The sequence below is a fragment of the Maniola hyperantus genome, chromosome 17 (genome assembly GCF_902806685.2).
Source record: "Maniola hyperantus chromosome 17, iAphHyp1.2, whole genome shotgun sequence".
NCBI classification, from domain to species: Eukaryota; Metazoa; Arthropoda; class Insecta; order Lepidoptera; family Nymphalidae; genus Maniola; species Maniola hyperantus.
Window position 1 is genome coordinate 11,353,670 of NC_048552.1, and position 19,175 is coordinate 11,372,844.

Sequence of the window (19,175 nt, forward strand, 5' to 3'; positions counted from 1 at the left end):
TATTACTTTGTTTGCTTTATTCCTTAGAAATTATGGCTTATTATTGTGTGATTTGCAATGGTGCCAACATATTCGTACGCGTCAAGTTACGATGAATGAACAATACAACACACTATCGATGCGATAATACTATACAACAGATTAACAGCTGTTTAAGCGCGAAACAATCAAATGATACCCGTTTCCCTCACACACATGTGTTACGATAAAGCGATAAGTGTCTATCACTGTCACACATAAATAAACCGTAGGATCGTACGATTTTTGCGGGACTTTCAACTATTTTTGTCCCTAACCAGTTACCAGCCCATACATACAAATAGTAAGTAGCCATCTGTTGGTGTGAGGAGCACATTTTGTGCTTCGAGCGTTTTTTACATCGAACGCTTGGACGATCGAACGTGATTATATTTTCCGCGAAAAATATAATATGTAAATGGATCACAGCGCGCATGCGTGATAAAAACGTCAGATACAAAAGTCTTGGTAGAGTACAAACACGTGTGAGCTTACAGTAAAAAATATGTTGTAAAAATCGTTAATAAAACCGGTCAAAATGAGTCAAGATTTGGGGTTGGACGCGATTTTACAGGAGTTAGGATATTTCGGAAAGTACAATATAGTGAATTATGCATTGCTGCTGTTTCCTGTATATTTGGCGGGAATGTTCGGCTCGGTCTACGTGTTTGAAGCTACGGATATAAATTACAGGTATGGAGATTATTTCATTAATTTTCAAGTCGGTTTTATTTAGTAAAACTCTAATTATTATGTCAAAACAAATTTTGTATGCCATTTTAGTGTTTTTCAACCGTGTGAAGTAGGTATATATTTATGTAATCCTATGTAATAATGGATCATATTGATGTACGTACTTAGTTATATTTATAAAAGTTGAGCTTTTGAGGTTAGGTGTTTGTGCTATGTTGTGTTTACCTACATACTGCGCATGCGTGAAATTATCGCGTGAGCTTTCTCAAACACTCCGCTATTCAGCAGTGCTATTCCAGGTGTCATTAGTAGGCACTTTCTTTGAATATTAATTACTAGCTGAACCACCCCGGCTTCGCTCGGGTGGAGTTTAGAAAATTGAGGGAGGTTGAATTAAATTTTTCTCTCGTTAAGAACCTTCCTCGTACTTCAAGGAATATTATAAAAAAAGAATTAGCGAAATCGGTTCTGCGGTTCTCGAGATTTGCGATGACCAACACATTTGGTGATTCATTTTTATATTATAGATTTGCGAATGTGTCTGTCTGTCTGTCTGTTTGTCACCATTTCATGATCCAACCCATTGAATAATTGTAATTAGCCACGGCTGAAACCGCCCACCAGAATAGACCAGAAACAAATAATAAATTTCCAAATTGCCCCTGCCGGTAATCGAACCCAGGACATCCCACTATAAGACCACAGCGCTCACCACTGCGCCAGGGAGGTCATCACGGCAGCCACCAGGGTGTCGACGGCATCAGTAACCCCTGTCGTTGACAAAATACCGCTCATCTGAGCTTTGTAAAAGCTCCAACAACAGTGTTCCTTTGTATAATAAAGCTCCAACACAGCCAAATTCTAAAAGCAAACCATAGAAACCCCATTTATAATATTATGTATATTGCAGACAGCCAAATTACGACACTATGCATCTATATTAGCATAATAAGCTATTATGCTAATATAGATGCATAGAGCAAGATCCCAGGACCGCCAGACTTATTTTCTGAGAAACAAAATGGGTCGCCACAAGCTAGCAAATATGCATATAGTACGCGGCAGAAAATAATGTACATCAGCCTTTAGAATGATTTTTCGACTTTGTAGAGCGTTGTCTCTGTCATTCATACCTATATGACATTTTGTCGGTCTCAACGACAACAGAGATAATGCTCTACAAATACGCTATCTCCTTCTAAAGTTCGATGTACCTACAGTATTGTCTGCCGCGTACTCTACGTTAAAAGTACACACTAATTCACTCACTCTCTTCATCTAATTCTTTGGATCTGTGCAGGTTCTTGGATACCCTATATCACTTTTTACAGTTCCTTGTCAATACTAATTGTGGCCGCCAGATAAATCAGCACCTTTTTAAGCAAAGGACAATAGAAAATATTTCCAAACAATTGTACATTTTAACATTTTTAACAATATCATGAATAAGACTTCACTCAAGTTGAAAGCCTAATTTCTATTATAGTCAAATTAGATTCTCAGTATCATGACACAGCGTACACAATCTCGGAAGTGTATGGCAGATGACAGTCGAGGCTCAATTGAATGCAAATATATGTAAATGGACGCATCGAGCGTGCAAATGTACCGCTTGATACAGCTCCGAGCAAGATTTCATCCTTCATTTTCTAAGGATATACACGTATATGAAATACATATTCTCTTAGATACGTAATATATTGTTGTTGTTGAATAGCCTTGCATCTTACTGTAAATCATGCTAGCTGCTAGCATCACAGAAGAGTAACTATGTATACTAAAAGAAGCGACAATCACTCCTCAGGATTCACTCAGATCCCAGGCTTCCCGCTACCCACACACAAATTGTATGTGGACAGGCCGGTGTCCCGGTAGTAATAGGTAATTAAATACAATTCTGCAATTTAACATTTTTAACAATATTATTAATACCACCTCAAATTGAAAGCCTAATTTGTATTATAGTCAAATTAGATTCCCAGTATCATGACACAGCGTACACAATCACGGAATTGTATGGCAGATGACAGTCGAGGCGCAGTTGAATGCAAATATATGTAAATGGACGCATCGAGCGTGCAAATGTACCGCTTGATACGGTGATGTGTCTACGTGCAGCTCCGAGCAAGATTTCATCCTTTGTTATGCATACAGCTTCATTTTCTTAGGATATACACGTATATGAAATACATATTCCCTCAGATATGTAACATATTGTTGTTGTTAAATAGCAGTGTATGATCCATCTTACTGTAAATCATGCTACCTATAAAAACGAGTAAAAATAAACACGTTTGTTGTATGGGAGCCCCCTTAATATTTATTTAATTCTGTTTTTTAGTATTTGTTGCGGCTTATAGCGGCAACAGAAATACATCCACTATCACAGTTCATGAGATACAGCCTAGTGGCAGAGGCAGACGGACGGACAGAGGAGTCTTAGTAATAGGGTTCCGTTTTACCATTTGGGTACGGAACTCTAAAAATAATCACACAAAGTGATTTTGAGAGTGAGATCTTTTACAGAACCCAAGCGTAAATGGGCTCAATTGATCATCAACGAAATAAAAGATCGTTGGTACTTAATGGTACTTAAATAGGCGATTATTATTTGACTCGTGTAATAAAAGCCTTATTATAGCCTTATTATAATGACGTCGTTTCACGCCTCCCGCTACCATCGCCATTGTCACTGTGCACATTATTTGACGTAATTCGGCGTTATTAACGCTTAACCCAGAAATCCTCCAATTAATAGGGATTACATACATTCGTACGCGTTACCGATTACATAATACTGAATATCGCCGAATGAAAACGCCGAAATTGCGTATTGAACCCGGCCAAATTTTATTTTCCTTTTTTATTTAGAGTTTTATTTTTTGAGTATTTTATGTGATATTGGATTAAAACTTTTGCTGGAAACGGGGGATCGACAGGAATCACCTACTACTACTAACTACCCATATATGCGAAAGTGTGTTTGTTTGTTGGTTTTTCCTTCAATCACGGTGTAATAGAGCAACGGATCGACGTTATTTTTTGCAATAGATATATGACGTAGCCTACTTTTTCCAACAAATCGAAGACTTCCCATGGGATTTCAAGCTCAATTGCTGCTAAACCCAAAGCTTGAAAGGGCCATTTAGAAAAATCGAGATTTTGAATTGTGACCCTGTTGTCTAAATATATAAAACGAAAAGGTGACCGACTGACTGACTGACTGATCTATCAACGCACAGCTCAAACTACTGGACGGATCAGGCTGAAATTAGCTATTATGACGTAGGCATCCGCTAAGAAAGAATTTTTGAAAATTCAACCCCTAAGGGGGTGAAACAGGGGTTTGAAATTTGTGTAGTCCACGCGGACGAAGTCGCGAGCATAAGCTAGTTTTTAGTATAAGTACGTTATGATTTTCTGTCTAAGTTAAAATGGAATCTCAGGGTGAGATCTATAGAGTGCACTCTGACATTGCTTAGACTTAAGACTGAGTTAAAACAAAACAGATGTATAGGTACTATCTCTCACATAAATCTGTCTCGTTTTAAATCAATCTTAAGATTCTTAAGTCTGGGCAAAGTCAAAGTGCGCTCAAGCCTTGGTGTTGTTCCACAAACCTACACTTCTAACTGAAACATACATACAACATTTTATCCCCTGACACGTATAAATGTGGTACCCCCCGATATAATAGAGGGGCCTGGACAAAGCCCTTCTGAGCCTGAATCTGTCTTCAAAGCTAATAGGAAGGCTTTCTCTAAATGTAATACTCACACGGGTGTCTAATGATTAACCTTCGTCAACTTGATAAATAGTCCCGGCGAATATATTTACTTCTTTGTACTTTCCGTCCACCTAGTGGGGGGGTCTTCCAACGCTGCGTCTCCCGGTGCGAGGTCGCCATTCCAGCACCTTGGGACCCCAACGTCTATCGGTTGTACGAACTATGTGCCCTGCCCATTGCCACTTCAGCTTCGCAACCCGTTGAGCTATGTCGGTTACTCTAGTTCTCCTACGGATCTCCTCATTTCTGATTTGATCACGTAGAGAAACTCCAAGCATAGCTCTCTCCATCGCCTCCATCCATCTATGGTAGAGGTAGATATATATAAATTGAACTTTTAATAAAATATGTGAGTGCCATAAAAAGTAACTTAAAGTTAAAACGTCGCAACAATAGGTATGATAAATACCTTTGTATATAAAAAACATAATGTTAGTATCATGCAAAAGTTAATACAAGAAAAATTCAAGTAAGTAGAAAGTTTATAATAGCGAATTCTCAGAATGAATAATATAGACACAGAATATAGAATTGAAAGATCCGAAGTTCTTTAACAAACAACTGACAAGAACTTCTAATTCATCGTATGTTTACATTTTGATGAAAACATGAAAATTTCAACCCAAAAACTTTCTGTAGTATGTCATCAGCTATACAACAAACAAAAGTTTAGACTTTAGATTAATTTCTTGGCGCCTTTAAGTACCAATATGGCATTTCAACCCGCTTGAGGGCATCATTTTACAAAATGCAAACCTGGCTGACTGACTGATCTATCAAGTGTGCGTTGGACGGATCAGGCTGAAATTTGGCATGCAGATAGCTATTCTAACGTTGACTTCCTCAGATTTTTTTTTAACAATTCAACCCCTAAGAGGGTAAAATAGGGGTTTGGAATTTTTGTAGTCCACGAGGACGAAGTCGCGAGCATAAGCTAGTTATACATAATTCTGCCAAAAGAGGTCCCCTCGGCGCCTCAAAAGCACACTGACAGAAAAATAAAACGTTGCTACAACGCAATATAGGTCGAAAAGTATTACATTATTTACACCATAACAACAATTCACGCATATCAATTTCTTTTTGTGGCGTAGGTTTCTAGCGTTGTATATAAAAGAGAATGCGATAACACAAAGTTATCGAACAGTAGTAAAGAAAAATGCTATATATGTCTTTACGTAGTAAGTTGACTATGTCACTCACGTAAATAGTCGTCGCGTGTTCGAATTGATCACTTGATCAATTTGGAGAGCTGAATCGTCTGTAGTGGAAAAATTCGGTCCCATTCTATAGAATGATTGTGTCGATCTACGTCTATCGTAAGCCGACAAAGATTCCAAAGTTTCCGTAGTTTCATTCACTTGAGAGTAGCAATTATTGCTGAACAAAGGGGTTTCTCGGCCGGGCTAATTGTACTTGCTGTGACCAGTAGTTAAGGCAGCTTAATTTCATTTCATCATCATCATCATGATCAACCCATCGCCGGTTCATTCTCGGCCGGGCTAATTGTACTTGCTGTGACCAGTAGTTAAGGCAGCTTAATTTCATTTCATCATCATCATCATGATCAACCCATCGCCGGTTCACAACAGAACACGGGTCTACTCTCAGAGAGAGAAGTGTTTCGGCCTTATTAAGATAACTATATCAAGTGGGCTATCATATGAAAAGGCTTTACCTGTACATTCTGACCTTTAGGCAAAATAGTTTTTGATTAATCGTACGAAATATCGAAAAAATACGACTGTAATACGGAACCCTTGGTGTGCGAGTCTGACTCGCACTTTGCCGTTTTTTCGTTTTGTAACTCCCACAGAAGTGAAGCCGCGGCGGGTCTCTTCTCATAAATAAAATTGATTCCTACCAAAGTTTCAAGTAGACGAACATTTCAACGTTCTCTAGGTTCCGTTCAAGTGAGAACAGTACCTAGCTACCTAATTATTGCAGCGCTAAAGGATGCCTCGTCCGGACTAATTGTGCCGGCAATGTCCACTGGCGGTGATTAAGTCTTTTGCTTTTTATCTGACTCTTTTTGAGTTAATTGGTGATCTTTTATTGTTAAATTAGCTGACCCGGCGAACTTCGTACCGCCTAACAGTCGATTCTTTAATTTTTTATTTTTTCCACAGACAATTTTTTAGAAATGTTACCCATCGTATAAATATTGACAAATATTGACATTAATATTTATACGATATTAACGTCACTCAATTGTTTTGCCTTCCCGGAACCCCTCCACGAACACTTAGGTAAACTTTATGGTGTGGTATTAAAGTTCAAATTGACTTTTAAGTATTATTACGAATCTTTTGTATGGGAATATAGAAAAGTGTTGTTTTTAGACTTTTTCAGGCAATTTTTTCTTGCCGTAAAAATCATTCTCGTAGGTTTCTCGTACCTACTTCAAGGAATATTATAAAAAAAAAATTAGCGAAATCGGTTCAGCTGTTCTCGAGATTTGCGCTTAGCAACACATTCAGCGATTCATTTTTATATATGGAGATGTTCAATTCTGTTTGATCGGGCTAATCTCAGGAACTACTACACGGATTTTTGCACGCTATTTACAAATAGAAAGACAGATTATCTAAAGAATATCTATATCTCTAACTAGCAACCTTTCCCGCCTTCGCATAACCTAACCTAGCCCGTTGACGTAGAATCATGAAAGAAAAACTCTGACCCAGACCCGACAGAAACCAGACATAGGTATCGCATTTTTTTGTTATTTTTTTTATATATAATTAAATCTAAATTAAAAGTAAAATAAAACAACATTAAATTAAATCTAAAACCGAAATAATTTATTTTTGACATAAACAAATACCCAATTTAAAAATAAACTAAATCTACGCGGATGAATTCGCGGGCATTAACTAGTTGTGGATATACCTACATTATTTTGAAGCTGTTCTGTCTAGTATTATTTTAATTTTAATTGACGACTTTTTGTGCTAAACAACTCCACAAACCGCCAACTTCTCTAGGAGAGTTTTGAACTAGACGATAAAAAATGACACCCAAACTTTATCGTAAAAGCTCGATAAAACCCCGGTACCTATACCAACTCTCACAAAATGAACAAAAATACTATGCGCCCACATTTCAATTACGGCGCTGCTGGTTTAAGAGGGGTTTATTAGTAGTGCGGTCCACACAAACGTAGTTTTGCTATTATTTGAATACTAACTTGTCATACTCAATGAAATTTTGTACATACGTTCTGAGAAATAACACCTACCTAGCCCTAGATTATTGTAATTTTCTCTTTGATTTTCCAGGATAAAAAGTAGACCAATGCCGTGTGCAGGGTTAGACGAAAGCCTAACCCTGTTGTTCAGGCGGGCATGCAGGAGACAGACGCACTTTCCCATAATATTAGTATATAAGTATGGATTAAAGTTTGTTTAAAAAACCGATTGGCACCATTAGTTCAAGTGACTTTAGTAAACTATAGTACGCGACAGGTCGAGATGTCAATCAGGGTATGAGGCGGGTGGACGCCCCGCACACCCGCGCCACACGAGTAGATATTATAGACCAGAGGGGAAGCTTCACACTAGCTCACGCACACCACGACGTGCCACGGACGCTCCGTGCGCCCAGTTTGGCGGCAAACGGAGCGTCCGTGACACGTCGTGGTGTGCGTGAGCTGCGCTAGAGTGAGTGAACCTACAGCCAGCCGCTAGTATGAAGCTTCCCCTCTGCTATATATCTACTCGTGTGCCCGCGCTATCCCGCACCTGGATAGTGCAGGAGCTGTGCGGGTGTGCGGGGTATCCCCACCCCGATTGCCATCTCGACCTGTCGCGTACCATACGTTCAAAACTAATGCAATCACTCTGCGACTAAGTAACCGCGTTAGACATCAACAGATTACTGATGGCATCACTCGCATCTGTTCTAATGCCGGCACTATCAATCATGAGCTCCGCGAGACTGATATTAATTGTGTTACTTGTACGTGGCACTAGATTTACTTACTAAAATCTTGCATTTAACAACACTATTGTACGCGATTACGCGACGCGATCAACGCAAGTTTGCGCGAACACACATGAAATTACTGTTGATTGTATCCTAAAAATTCACGAAGCCAACCACATTCTTCAAATCGCGCGTTGCGACATTCGCGTCGCTTATTCATGATTGTTTATTCACATCGATTGCCAAGGCGTCTGAACCAGAAAATTATCTGAATCTCTGCCGAAAAAAAACTCTCAACGAATGAGTCCATAGAAATCTCTAAGATTTCCATGATAGCGCCATTTCATCACCAAAGTTTACAGCACCAACGCGATTACTTCCCGACTATGTAGCCGCGTTTGACATCAACAGATAACTGATGGCATCACTTGCATCTGTTCTGTCGACACTATCAATCATGAGCTCCGTGAGACTGCTCGCTCTACAAATCTGCTTCCTCCTAAAGATCGGTGTACATTACTTTCTGCCGCGTACTGTAAATCGATGGCCAAAAGCCGATCATCATCATCAACATCAAGTTTGTCCTTGAAAGTAATCTTTTCTGTGATATCAAAGGTGGATATCAATCCACCTTTGTGCGAGGACAGGCTCGTCCATTTCTTAGAAACTATTTATCAAATTGACGAAGGTAAATCATTATAAATCCTCACGAGAATTACGGTCGTATTAGACGCGTGGACAGATCTAGGCTTAGGTGGGCTTTGTCAGGTTCCGATTTCAATATCGACGAAAGGATACGTAAAAAATATAGGTAAAAAATCTGTTGGTAGTTTTTTCGGGCAGCTTGTGCTCGCGATTGCGGTAGAATGACGGCTCAATAATTTCATCGTTGCAACAAGAATACCATAAATTCAGCCAATCACAACCATTACGATTGTAATAATGATTGATGCAGGTTTTACGGAATCGACCTCCAGAGTTTCTATTCCCAGTGAGATTCTTGAAAAACCTAAATCCACGTGAATAAAGTCACGGGCGTCATCTAATTGTCTATTTTCTGGAATTCGAGGTTTTAATATAACCTAAATCCACGTGGACGACATCGCAGCGCAGGCATTGTCTATTATATATAGTAAGTAATAAATTCTCCTTGTGATTAATTTCCTTATCTTATTTACAGTAATTAAAGTACATAAAGTTTTATTTGTTACGATATAATTTGTTTCGTAATAAAAATAACTGCTGAGATAACTAGGGATCACGCAATATATTGATGTGAACGCTCTTTGCTTAGCGATAAAAAAATGTATCGCCCCACTGGGATAATATTACAGATAATAACAGTTTAGATTAGTACAAGCTATTTCTACAACGAAAAAAGGGATCTCACGGGTTTTTTAAATCCACCCTACTACCACCTAACCTAAATCGTAGGCATCTTATAAATATGAAATTTTCAATCGTAAAGAGAAGTTTGTGGTCTGCACGGTACTATTTCTTTCCACTAGCATGTAAAATTAGTCACAAACACCCATACTTCTAATCCAGTCGCCTCGCCCATATTTCACAGCCCAATCACAATAGTGCGAAATTCAGTCCGGCTATAAATTCAAGCCCAGCACGATTGGTGTACGGATGCAAATCGATTCGGCGTCACCTATCGTCCGGACCGATCATAATTCGGATCACGGGGCGAGCGGACGTTTGAGTTTGCAAATCCTATTGGAAATTTACGTCGAATGTTATTTCCTTGCCCTGATAGTGTCATTTGTGTTTCCTTTTTTGAGGCATTTTCTTTACACCCATTTGGGGTGATGTCACAGATGAAAAATTACATTTGTATATTTTGTTTTTATCAGTGACACCAACAACAAATAAATGTATTTTCTTTCTTACTTTCACCTCTAATTTTTCGGAGTTGGTGCGTTTTTACGTAATTAAATATTACTTACTTTCACGGTGAAGGTAAACATCGTGCTACTCCATAAAGTTTTCAAAGGTGTATGAAGTCTGCTAATCCGCACCGGGCCATAGTGGAGGACTATGGCCTAAAACCTCCTCATTCTGAGAGGAGACCCGTGTTCAGCACTGGACCAGCAATGGGTTGTGATTATGATCATTTACGAGCAACAGACACTGTCCACAAGCTGAGTGCAATGTTGACAACAAAGTGATCCTGTAAGGGTTCCTTTTCCTTTTTGGGGTACGGAACCCTAAAAATAATCCTTTATTCAAATCGTTTGATTTTTCATTACCGATTGAAGTTCCGTTCTGATAAAAAAAAAAGATTCTTAATCACTTGTCTTGGACGTTGCCAAAGCAATTAGTTCTTTGTTCTGCAATAATTGGTTCCCATCTAACTCTTGTCGGTTAAGACTACAACTTGGCTACAACTTTTATTCATGCAATTAAAGAGCTTCTTTTTCACTGGACTATGAGGAAAAACTTTCACTTCACTTCAAGTCGAAAATAGCAATATTTGTTCATGAACACATTTGAATTTTTTTCTTGTGATGTAACTACAAATTCACGTGTTTTAGATTTTTCCCCTCATGTCTGCTCTAAGACCTACCTTTCTGCCAAATTTCATGATTCTAGGTCAACGGGAAGTACAGGTTCCTTGACAGACGAACAGACAACAAAGTGATCCTACATTAGGGTTCCGTTTTTCCTTTTGAACCCTAAAAGGAACCCTGAAAATAATTATTTATTCAAATCGTTTGATTTTTCACTACCGATTGAAGTTCCGTTCTGATGAAAAAAAGAAAGATCCAAAGCAATTAGTTCTTTGTTCTGCAATAATTGGTTCCCATCTAACTCTTGTCGGTTAAGACTTGGCTACAACTTTTATTCATGCAATTAAAGAGCTTCTTTTTCACTGGACTATCAATATGTTAATTTATTACTACTATGTTACTGCAATTTCGGTACATGGAAAATAAAAATAAAAAATAAATAAATATCGAGGAAAAACTTTCACTAGGTACTATACTGCATTCTGAGGAAGGATTTTATGCCGAAAAATCAAAATATCCACGGGATTTATAAAAACCTAAATTGACGCGGATGAAGTCGTGGGCATCATCAAGGAAAAGCCTAGTAGATCGGTTGCGGAAAAACTGTATCAATCATTATTACAATCGCAATTGTTGTTATTGGCTGAATTTATGGTTTTTGACGTCCTCTCTGGCGCAGTGTTATGCGCTGTTGTCTTATTAGTGCGAGGTCCCAGGTTCGATTCCCGGCAGGGGTTTGGAATTTAATAATTTCATTTCTAAATTTCTGGTCTGGTCTGGTGGGAGACTTCGGCCATGGCTAGTTACCACCCTACCGGCAAAGCCGTGCCGCCAAGCGATTTAACGTTCCGGTACGATGCCGTGTAGAAAACCATAGGGGTGTGGGTTTAATAAAAAAACTGCCATACCCCTTCCAGGTTAGCCCGCTTCCATCTTAGACTGCATCATCATTTACCACCAGGTGAGATTGCAATCAAGGGCTTACTTGTATCTGAATAAAAAAGAATTAAAAAAATGGTATTCTTGTTTACAACAATGCATTGTAGCCAATAGTGAGCGAGCGTCAACCAATCAGAGGTGATTGCAATCGTGACATTGTGTAGCTGTCATTTTACTGCAATCGAGCAGCAGCAGGCCGATTGCCGTAAACTGACATGTGACATCGCAATAGAAATATCCTTAAGAATCGTGATCGTTACAGTTGATAAACTTGCTATCGCGGACGACTAATGCACTATATCGCATTTGGTCATTATCGACATTTTGATGACGTATTGGTAGCACGGACCTATTTATAACCCGACTAAATCGAATATCTATGGTAATCACTTGGTAATCTAGCAATTTACATGGACATAACAGTCTCCTAAATTTGGCTACGTTACTTATTACAAATAAGTAGTTAGTCTGTGGTAACTATTTAGAACCCCAGCCCAGACCACAAAGTACAATTTTTTGTTGTTTTTCCTTAGTTTACCCGTTTGTTTTTTGTGATTAATTCTGCAACTTTGCTTGCTCCTCGGACTCCGGAGACTTAGTTTTTCTCACTGAACTTATACGCAAATACCTGGGCACTGATTTGCCTAAGTATTGGGACTTGCCTTATTGACGGACTGTGGCTGCTTGGAAGTTAGAACTCGTAAGTTAACAAACGTTATCATTCAATACAAGTAAAGGCTCTCATGCGGGTTTCCTCACGATCTTCCTTTTCCTTCACAGCTAAGCAAGTGATATTTAGTTGTTACAATGGTATTAAACTCCGAAAAGTTAGAGGAGTTTTAACAGCGTTTCATAAAGTACCTATTATACAAATTGAGTCCATTGCTACTGGTGGTTATGACTTCATAGTAAGTACCTCCACACTACAAGTGCTTTCTCGAGTATGTTTCCTAATGTATCTAGAGCTGCCTAAAACGTTGCTCTTCATATGAAAGTTTGGATGTTTCTTACTCCTTCGCACCACAAATATTTAAAGAAACAATTTGGATTAGCTAAATTAGTAACAAAGATACCATATACACTGATTCTAAAGTCTTCGCAGACAACGTCATACCTAAACAGAAGCTGGTAGTGCCTAGTGGTATAGATTAAGCAACACAGTAAGTGGTCACTTGCTCAGTTATCATAATTTTTTTTCAGGCAAAGGTGATACAGAGCTGCATTCATTTCTTCATCCTGACAAAGATATGGATTGGGATATGTTGTGAACTCGAGCTCTTGGACCCCGTGCAGAGACAAATAAAATAATGAACAGTGCCAGATTAGATTTATAAGAAGCAGATGGTGATATAATTAAAATGTCAGAATCTAATCTACTTTAATAAAAGAATACATAAAAAATCATCAAACTGTTGTTTTATTTGCCTAAATAATTTAAATTCCAAAGTAATTTCCAAAGCTAAATCAATTAAATCAGAAAATGATTTGACTTTTGGACATTACTTTGGGGAATAATTTTAGAAGTTCCCCGAAGAGCCTAGTGGTTAGGATGTCCACCTCTGAATAATTGAAGGTTGGGGGTTCAATTCTAGGTACGCATCTCTAAGAGTTATGTCCGTTTTAAACAATTAATTATACTTAACTTGATTTAGTGGTGAAGGAAACATCATGAGGAAATCTGCATGCCTGAGAGTTCTCCATATTGTTCTCAAAGGAGTCAAAGGTATACTATTATGTTCAGCTTGTCGCTGGCTCACTATAGAGTACGGTTCTCTTGAGTGTGAGAAGAGTTTTGGCCATAGTCTACCATGCTGGCCAAATGCGGATTGGTAGACTTCACTTCACACACCTTTGATAACATTTTGGAGAACTCTCAGGCATGCAGGTTTCCACACGATGTTTTCCATCACCGTTAAAGCAATGATATTTAATTATTTAGTTAAAATGCACATAACTGTTCTCCAAGAAGTTATAGGTGCGTGTAAAAAGTACTCTGTGATTCTCATTTCTCAGTGTTAGTATACCTCTATATTTAATGTACTCTGTGCATCAAACCTACTAATGAAAGAGTCATCACATATTCTTTTAAAAGATGGAAACAAATAAACTATTAATAAACTTAAATCTAAAAAAAAAGAAAACAATATTAAATTAAAACTAAAATAAATTAAATTAAATCTAAAACCTCATCGAGACCACCGCAGCGAGGCATTGTACCCAAGATGCTGGCAGCATTACCCCTTTGGATGGCCAAACTAATTCTTTGGCCAAGGTAGCTGCCAGCTCTCGGGTCCCCGGTTGACTCGATAACTCTTTTCGCAATTTCTTCAAAAAGAGCTCGAGCCCCCGGGCCCCACGGCCCCAAGGTCTCCACACCAAAAGGCACGAATACGAAGCTCCCATCGAGGTTTTCATATTTGCGCCTTTTGGCCTGTTCGGCGCTGATGGCCGCTGCACCCGCCATAGAGGAGGTCGCCTGAATGTGGGATGCAGCTAAAGTGTCTACACAAGTTGCATCCCAAACAAGCGACCTGCCCATCTTCCACGGTACGAGCGTCATACCATCAGGTCTCTTGCCATCGCCACGTGCCAAACCAATAGGTTCTAGTACAGCTGGCACATGGGCGGTGGCAAGGGACCTCCGGATGATGTCGTTAAGGGTACTATGGCGGGAGAAGCGACCAGCGCTTCTCGAACAGGAGAGTCCATGGTGGCCGAAGGCGTCAACGCAGTCACCGCAGTGGCAACGGTGAGGCTGGTTTATTGTGGCGCCAAGCCTAAGACCAATCAAAACAGAAAGTGTCGTATGGTCTAACAGAGTGCCCAGGTTGGCAGAGGGAAGAGCATGTAGCCAGTAGCCGGACTCTTTTGCAGAGACAGCGAGAAGACGAGCACGGTCTTTTTTAGAATTTGCGTTTGCTAGTAAAGTGTCAAATGTCGTTTTGCAAATAATGTCGTCCCACTGTCTCTGGGAAGAAAGAGAAACCGGCACTTGGCTGGGACTATGCATGGACCATTCATTTCTTGCCTCTGTTAAGCCAGACACCTCTATGGAACCCAAAGAATTGGATATAATCTTGCCATAGAGAGTGTGTGTACTGTAAACAGAGGAAAGAAATGCTGGCAGCGAAACACTAGAAATTTTGCGAATTCCCAGGCCTCCATACCTGATTGGAAGAGAAGCCTGGGACCATGCTTGATTACTTATTGGACAATTTAGAATACTAGTGAGAATATTTTTAACAAAAGCATCTAAATTGTCCAATAAAGTATTAAATTTCCAAAGTGGAGAACATCTTAGATAGTAAGTAAATTTTGGAACAAATAAACAAAACCGCAATATTGTGAGAGCCATATGTGGATTAATTTCAAACATACGGTGGGAGTTACTACTAAATTTTGAAATAGTATTTTCAACAAATTGAGGAACTGATGCATCTAGTACGGGAGCCCCTAGGAGACGAAGTGACTCATCATTTAAAATTTAAAAGTAGTTATGAGACTTACATTAATCTAAAAATACTTTTATACTATTATACTAGCTTCTAAAATTAATAATTGATTTCTTATCTAGCAGAAGAATTACTATAGCCTTTTTTAATCCCTTTCATAACTTTATTTTAATTAATATGAGTAGTAAAACGATTTGCGGATAGCTTATGTCACTGATAAAAACACCTCTCGAGTTGTTTCAATGAAAACCTCATTTGACGTAACATTTGTCGAGGTTCTTATATGACATCAAACTTCAAAACGCGTCCGCAATAGCATTTTTCATACAATAAATTTTATCGATAGTGTAAATGAACTGTCAAAACATTTTTTTGTCCACATCTATCCTTTGTGGACTGTCTCACCGAACCGTGATAGGAAAACCATATTTTGACATTGATGCTGTCATTAAATGATAGATGCAGTCGATTCGCAATCGGCCTGCTGATTAACTCACTGACTCATAAACGCCTTGGGCCCCAAAAAAATTTTTTTTTATCAATATAATACTAAGTTATCCATAGAGTTCTGCACTTAAATTAATTACATTTCCATGTTATGTTGCAACGTCATGTAAAGTACAATTAAATGTCTGAATTTTATATTGCACTTTTTTATCATAAATTGATACTTGTTTTTAAGTAATTATCAGTTCCGCTCTTCCGTCTAGTAACTAGTTACATAAAGATGCACTTAAATAATAATTAGGTAAATAATACATAATATATAACATTCGTTATATTATTTCTTTTGAAAATATTATAATAAAACTTAAAGCTAGCCTTATCTAATTACTATGCTACACTGTACTCAATGTACCTAAAGTAACTAAGTTTGACAGTTTTGAATTAAAAGTTTGTCTATCCTTTTCTTATCACATTGGTAAGAAAGAGATGCTAAATTTTAGTTGCCATCAGAATCGGTACTCACCAGTCACCAGTTGTTCTATAATAATACTCTTCCTTTACAGATGCAACATCACAAATTGCGAAGGAGTCAACAACAACACTTGGCTCGAACACGCAATACCTAAGGAAAAGCAGGCGCTGTCGAAATGTAAACGTTTTCAGCACAACAACCACACCGCAACGTGTAGTATAGAGGACTTTGATACTTCCATAGTGGAGGATTGTGATAGATTTGTTTATAGTGATGAAGATTCTGCTGTTAGAGATGTGAGTTCAATATTTTTATAATTAAATAATAATACAACCGGCCAAGTGCAATTCAGACTCGCGCACCGAGAGTTCCGTACTACAGTCGTATTCTTTCGACATTTTGCACGATAATTCAAAAACTATGATGCATAAAAATAAAAAAAATCTGTTTTAGAATGCACAGGTAAAGCCCTTTCATATGATACCCCATTTGATATAGCTATCCTACTTCGAAAATTGAAAATACTAATTATTAGTTCATGACCACAATTTTTTTCTGTGTGATGTAACCACAAATACCCGGTTTTCAGATTTTTCCCCTAATGTTTGCTATAAGACCTACCTACCTACCAAATTTCAGAAGTACCCTATAGGTTTTCTTGACAGACACGACGACACCACTGGTTTCTATGAATCTGTACTGTATGCCGTCTGCGGTCGCGGCTGCAAGCCGCAGTGTTGCCGCGCTCGGAATAAATTTCACACAGCTTCATAGAAACCAGTGGTGACGCTCGCAGTTCGCGGTCTACATTTACGGCCCATCTCGGACTTGTACCTTTAATTTACAAAATAGTACCTATAATAATATATCAAAAGATAGGAGCATCCGCGTGGCAAAAAATGTTATCGGTCATACGAGTAACCGCTCCGGCCCATCGTAGTAATTCTCATAAATCATCAAGTACGCCAAGAGATCACCAACATAAAGCTATAGAACTACATCGAAAAAAACTTAACTTCATTCGATTATACACTTTTTGTAACTAAAATAGACCTAAAATAACAAATCCGGTGTGCGAGTTGGAGTCGCGCACGACAAGCTCCGTAGAAACAATCGTATAAGATTATGTACAGTCAGCAACAAAGCTAGGTATGCATCTGTCCATAGTCGCTTGTACTGGCGGGTGCAAACCTAGCTTTGTTGCTGACCTTACCTACTTTTTAATTCACATTGCGACCATTTTGAAATCCTTGAATACACACGTGAAAATTTCAATTTCATCTATTAGACGCGGTTCATTAGATACAGTAAGCTCACAGACAGAGAGATAATTCAACTATTTTTTTTTCTAATGAAAATATTAATCTCTGGATACTACGGTTTAAAGACATTTATTTATCAATAAAGAACACAAAAGTTCACTTAAACTACTGCGCCACTTGCTTTGCAGCCATTTCAACTGCGGCTCCCGGTCCCGATTCTTAGATTTTTATCTATTTATTTAGTATAATCTATGCCATCAAAGTGGAATGCCGACATTTGGCCCAAAAATGCCCAAAATAATATTCTTATTGTCAAAAAAATGATGTAATGATAACAAATATTTGTTCAAAATGTTTGAGTTTTTAATACTTATGTATGATGATTCATGTATTTAAAACCATTCATCAAGTGACAAAAACTTACTGTACGATGCGTTTGTATAGTTTGAAAATAAATCCTATGGATGATAAAAAATAAAAACAATTTGTAACATTAAAACCCTCTCTTGATTTAATCCAAATTTTTACCAATTAATTGCTGTATTATAATACTGTTGATTCCATATAGTTTCATGTGTGGGCACCTAAAGGCCAAATTTACTATGGCCACCTGGCAGTTCCCTTTTAAGCCGTCGTCTCTTATACTACAAGTTTATCAAATGCGTGATAGACGGGTGTTTTAGACGCGTGTCGGAGGCGTGGTGATAAGATAACTGATAACGTATCTCATGTCTAACAAAAAAATTAGGTTAATTTGACTTTTGACCAGCAAACCTAGCAAACAATGATTGGCTGAGTAATAATTATCCTTTTAGATCCACTTGTGATGGCGTGAGCTGGATTGACTTTTATCTTATTTTTAAAGCTCATCATCATCATGATGAGGCTTACTACAGGGCATTGGTCTGCTCTCAGAATGAGAACGGTTTGACCTAGTCTACCACGCCACTTGTGCATTGGCTGACTTCACACACCTTTGTGAACATTATGGAGAACTCTCAGGCATGCAGGTTCCTCACCAATTGACCGGTTCTTGACCGGTTTTTTTATAATTTTTCCTTGTTCTAGTTCGATCTTGGCTGTCAAGATTGGAAAAGGACTCTCGTCGGGTCCATTCACAATACAGGTCTTTTCATATCACTGCCTCTCACTGGTATCATATCAGACAGATACGGTAGGAAGGTTGCCTTGGCTGTGGCCTCACTTATGAACGGCATCTTTGGGTTCCTGAGATCCTTTTCCACCAGCTATATCATGATGCTTGTCTTTGAGTTCTTGGAAGCTGCTTTAGGAGCTGGAGCGTATAGCACTGCTTTTGTTCTTGGTAAGTATTAAGCTAATAGCATAGAATAGAATTGAATGGAATGGAATGGAATTGAACAGAATGGAACGGAATGGAACGGAATTAATGGAATGGAATGTATGGAATGGAATGGAATTGAATTTAATTTAATTTAATAGAATAGGGATAAACCATTCCTACCGAGAAGCACCAGCAAGAAACACTGCGTGATCAAATCAGATATGAGAAGATCCGTAGTAGAACCAAAATAATCGACATAGCTCAGCGAGTTGCGAAGCTGAAGTGGCAATGGGCAGGGCACATAGATCGAAGAGCCGATAGACGTTGGCGACCCAAGGTGCTGGAATGCTGGTGCTCCC

The 19,175-nt window shown here is 38.5% G+C and overlaps 2 protein-coding genes across 2 annotated transcripts in view; one reads left to right on the forward strand and one right to left on the reverse strand.

Annotated features, from left to right (window-relative positions):
* Positions 1-319: 319 nt before the first annotated feature.
* LOC117989843 (organic cation transporter protein-like) overlaps positions 320-19,175 on the forward strand; it is a 29,698-nt gene continuing 10,842 nt past the window's right edge. Inside the window, exons 1-3 of the mRNA XM_034977237.2 lie at positions 320-711; positions 16,343-16,547; positions 18,582-18,837. Of these exons, the coding sequence (XP_034833128.1) occupies positions 557-711; positions 16,343-16,547; positions 18,582-18,837 (616 nt within the window). The 5' untranslated portion in view covers positions 320-556. The remainder of the gene's footprint in view (positions 712-16,342; positions 16,548-18,581; positions 18,838-19,175) is intronic.
* Positions 13,978-15,235, reverse strand: LOC138403486 (uncharacterized). Its single transcript, XM_069504194.1, has one exon. It carries the CDS (start codon positions 15,233-15,235, stop codon positions 14,048-14,050), a length of 1,188 nt encoding a protein of 395 aa, XP_069360295.1. The 3' UTR covers positions 13,978-14,047.

Bases quoted from the DNA above. Each gene is read 5' to 3' on its own strand.
- LOC138403486 (XM_069504194.1), bottom strand. From the start codon at position 15,235: ATGGCTCTCACAATATTGCGGTTTTGTTTATTTGTTCCAAAATTTACT.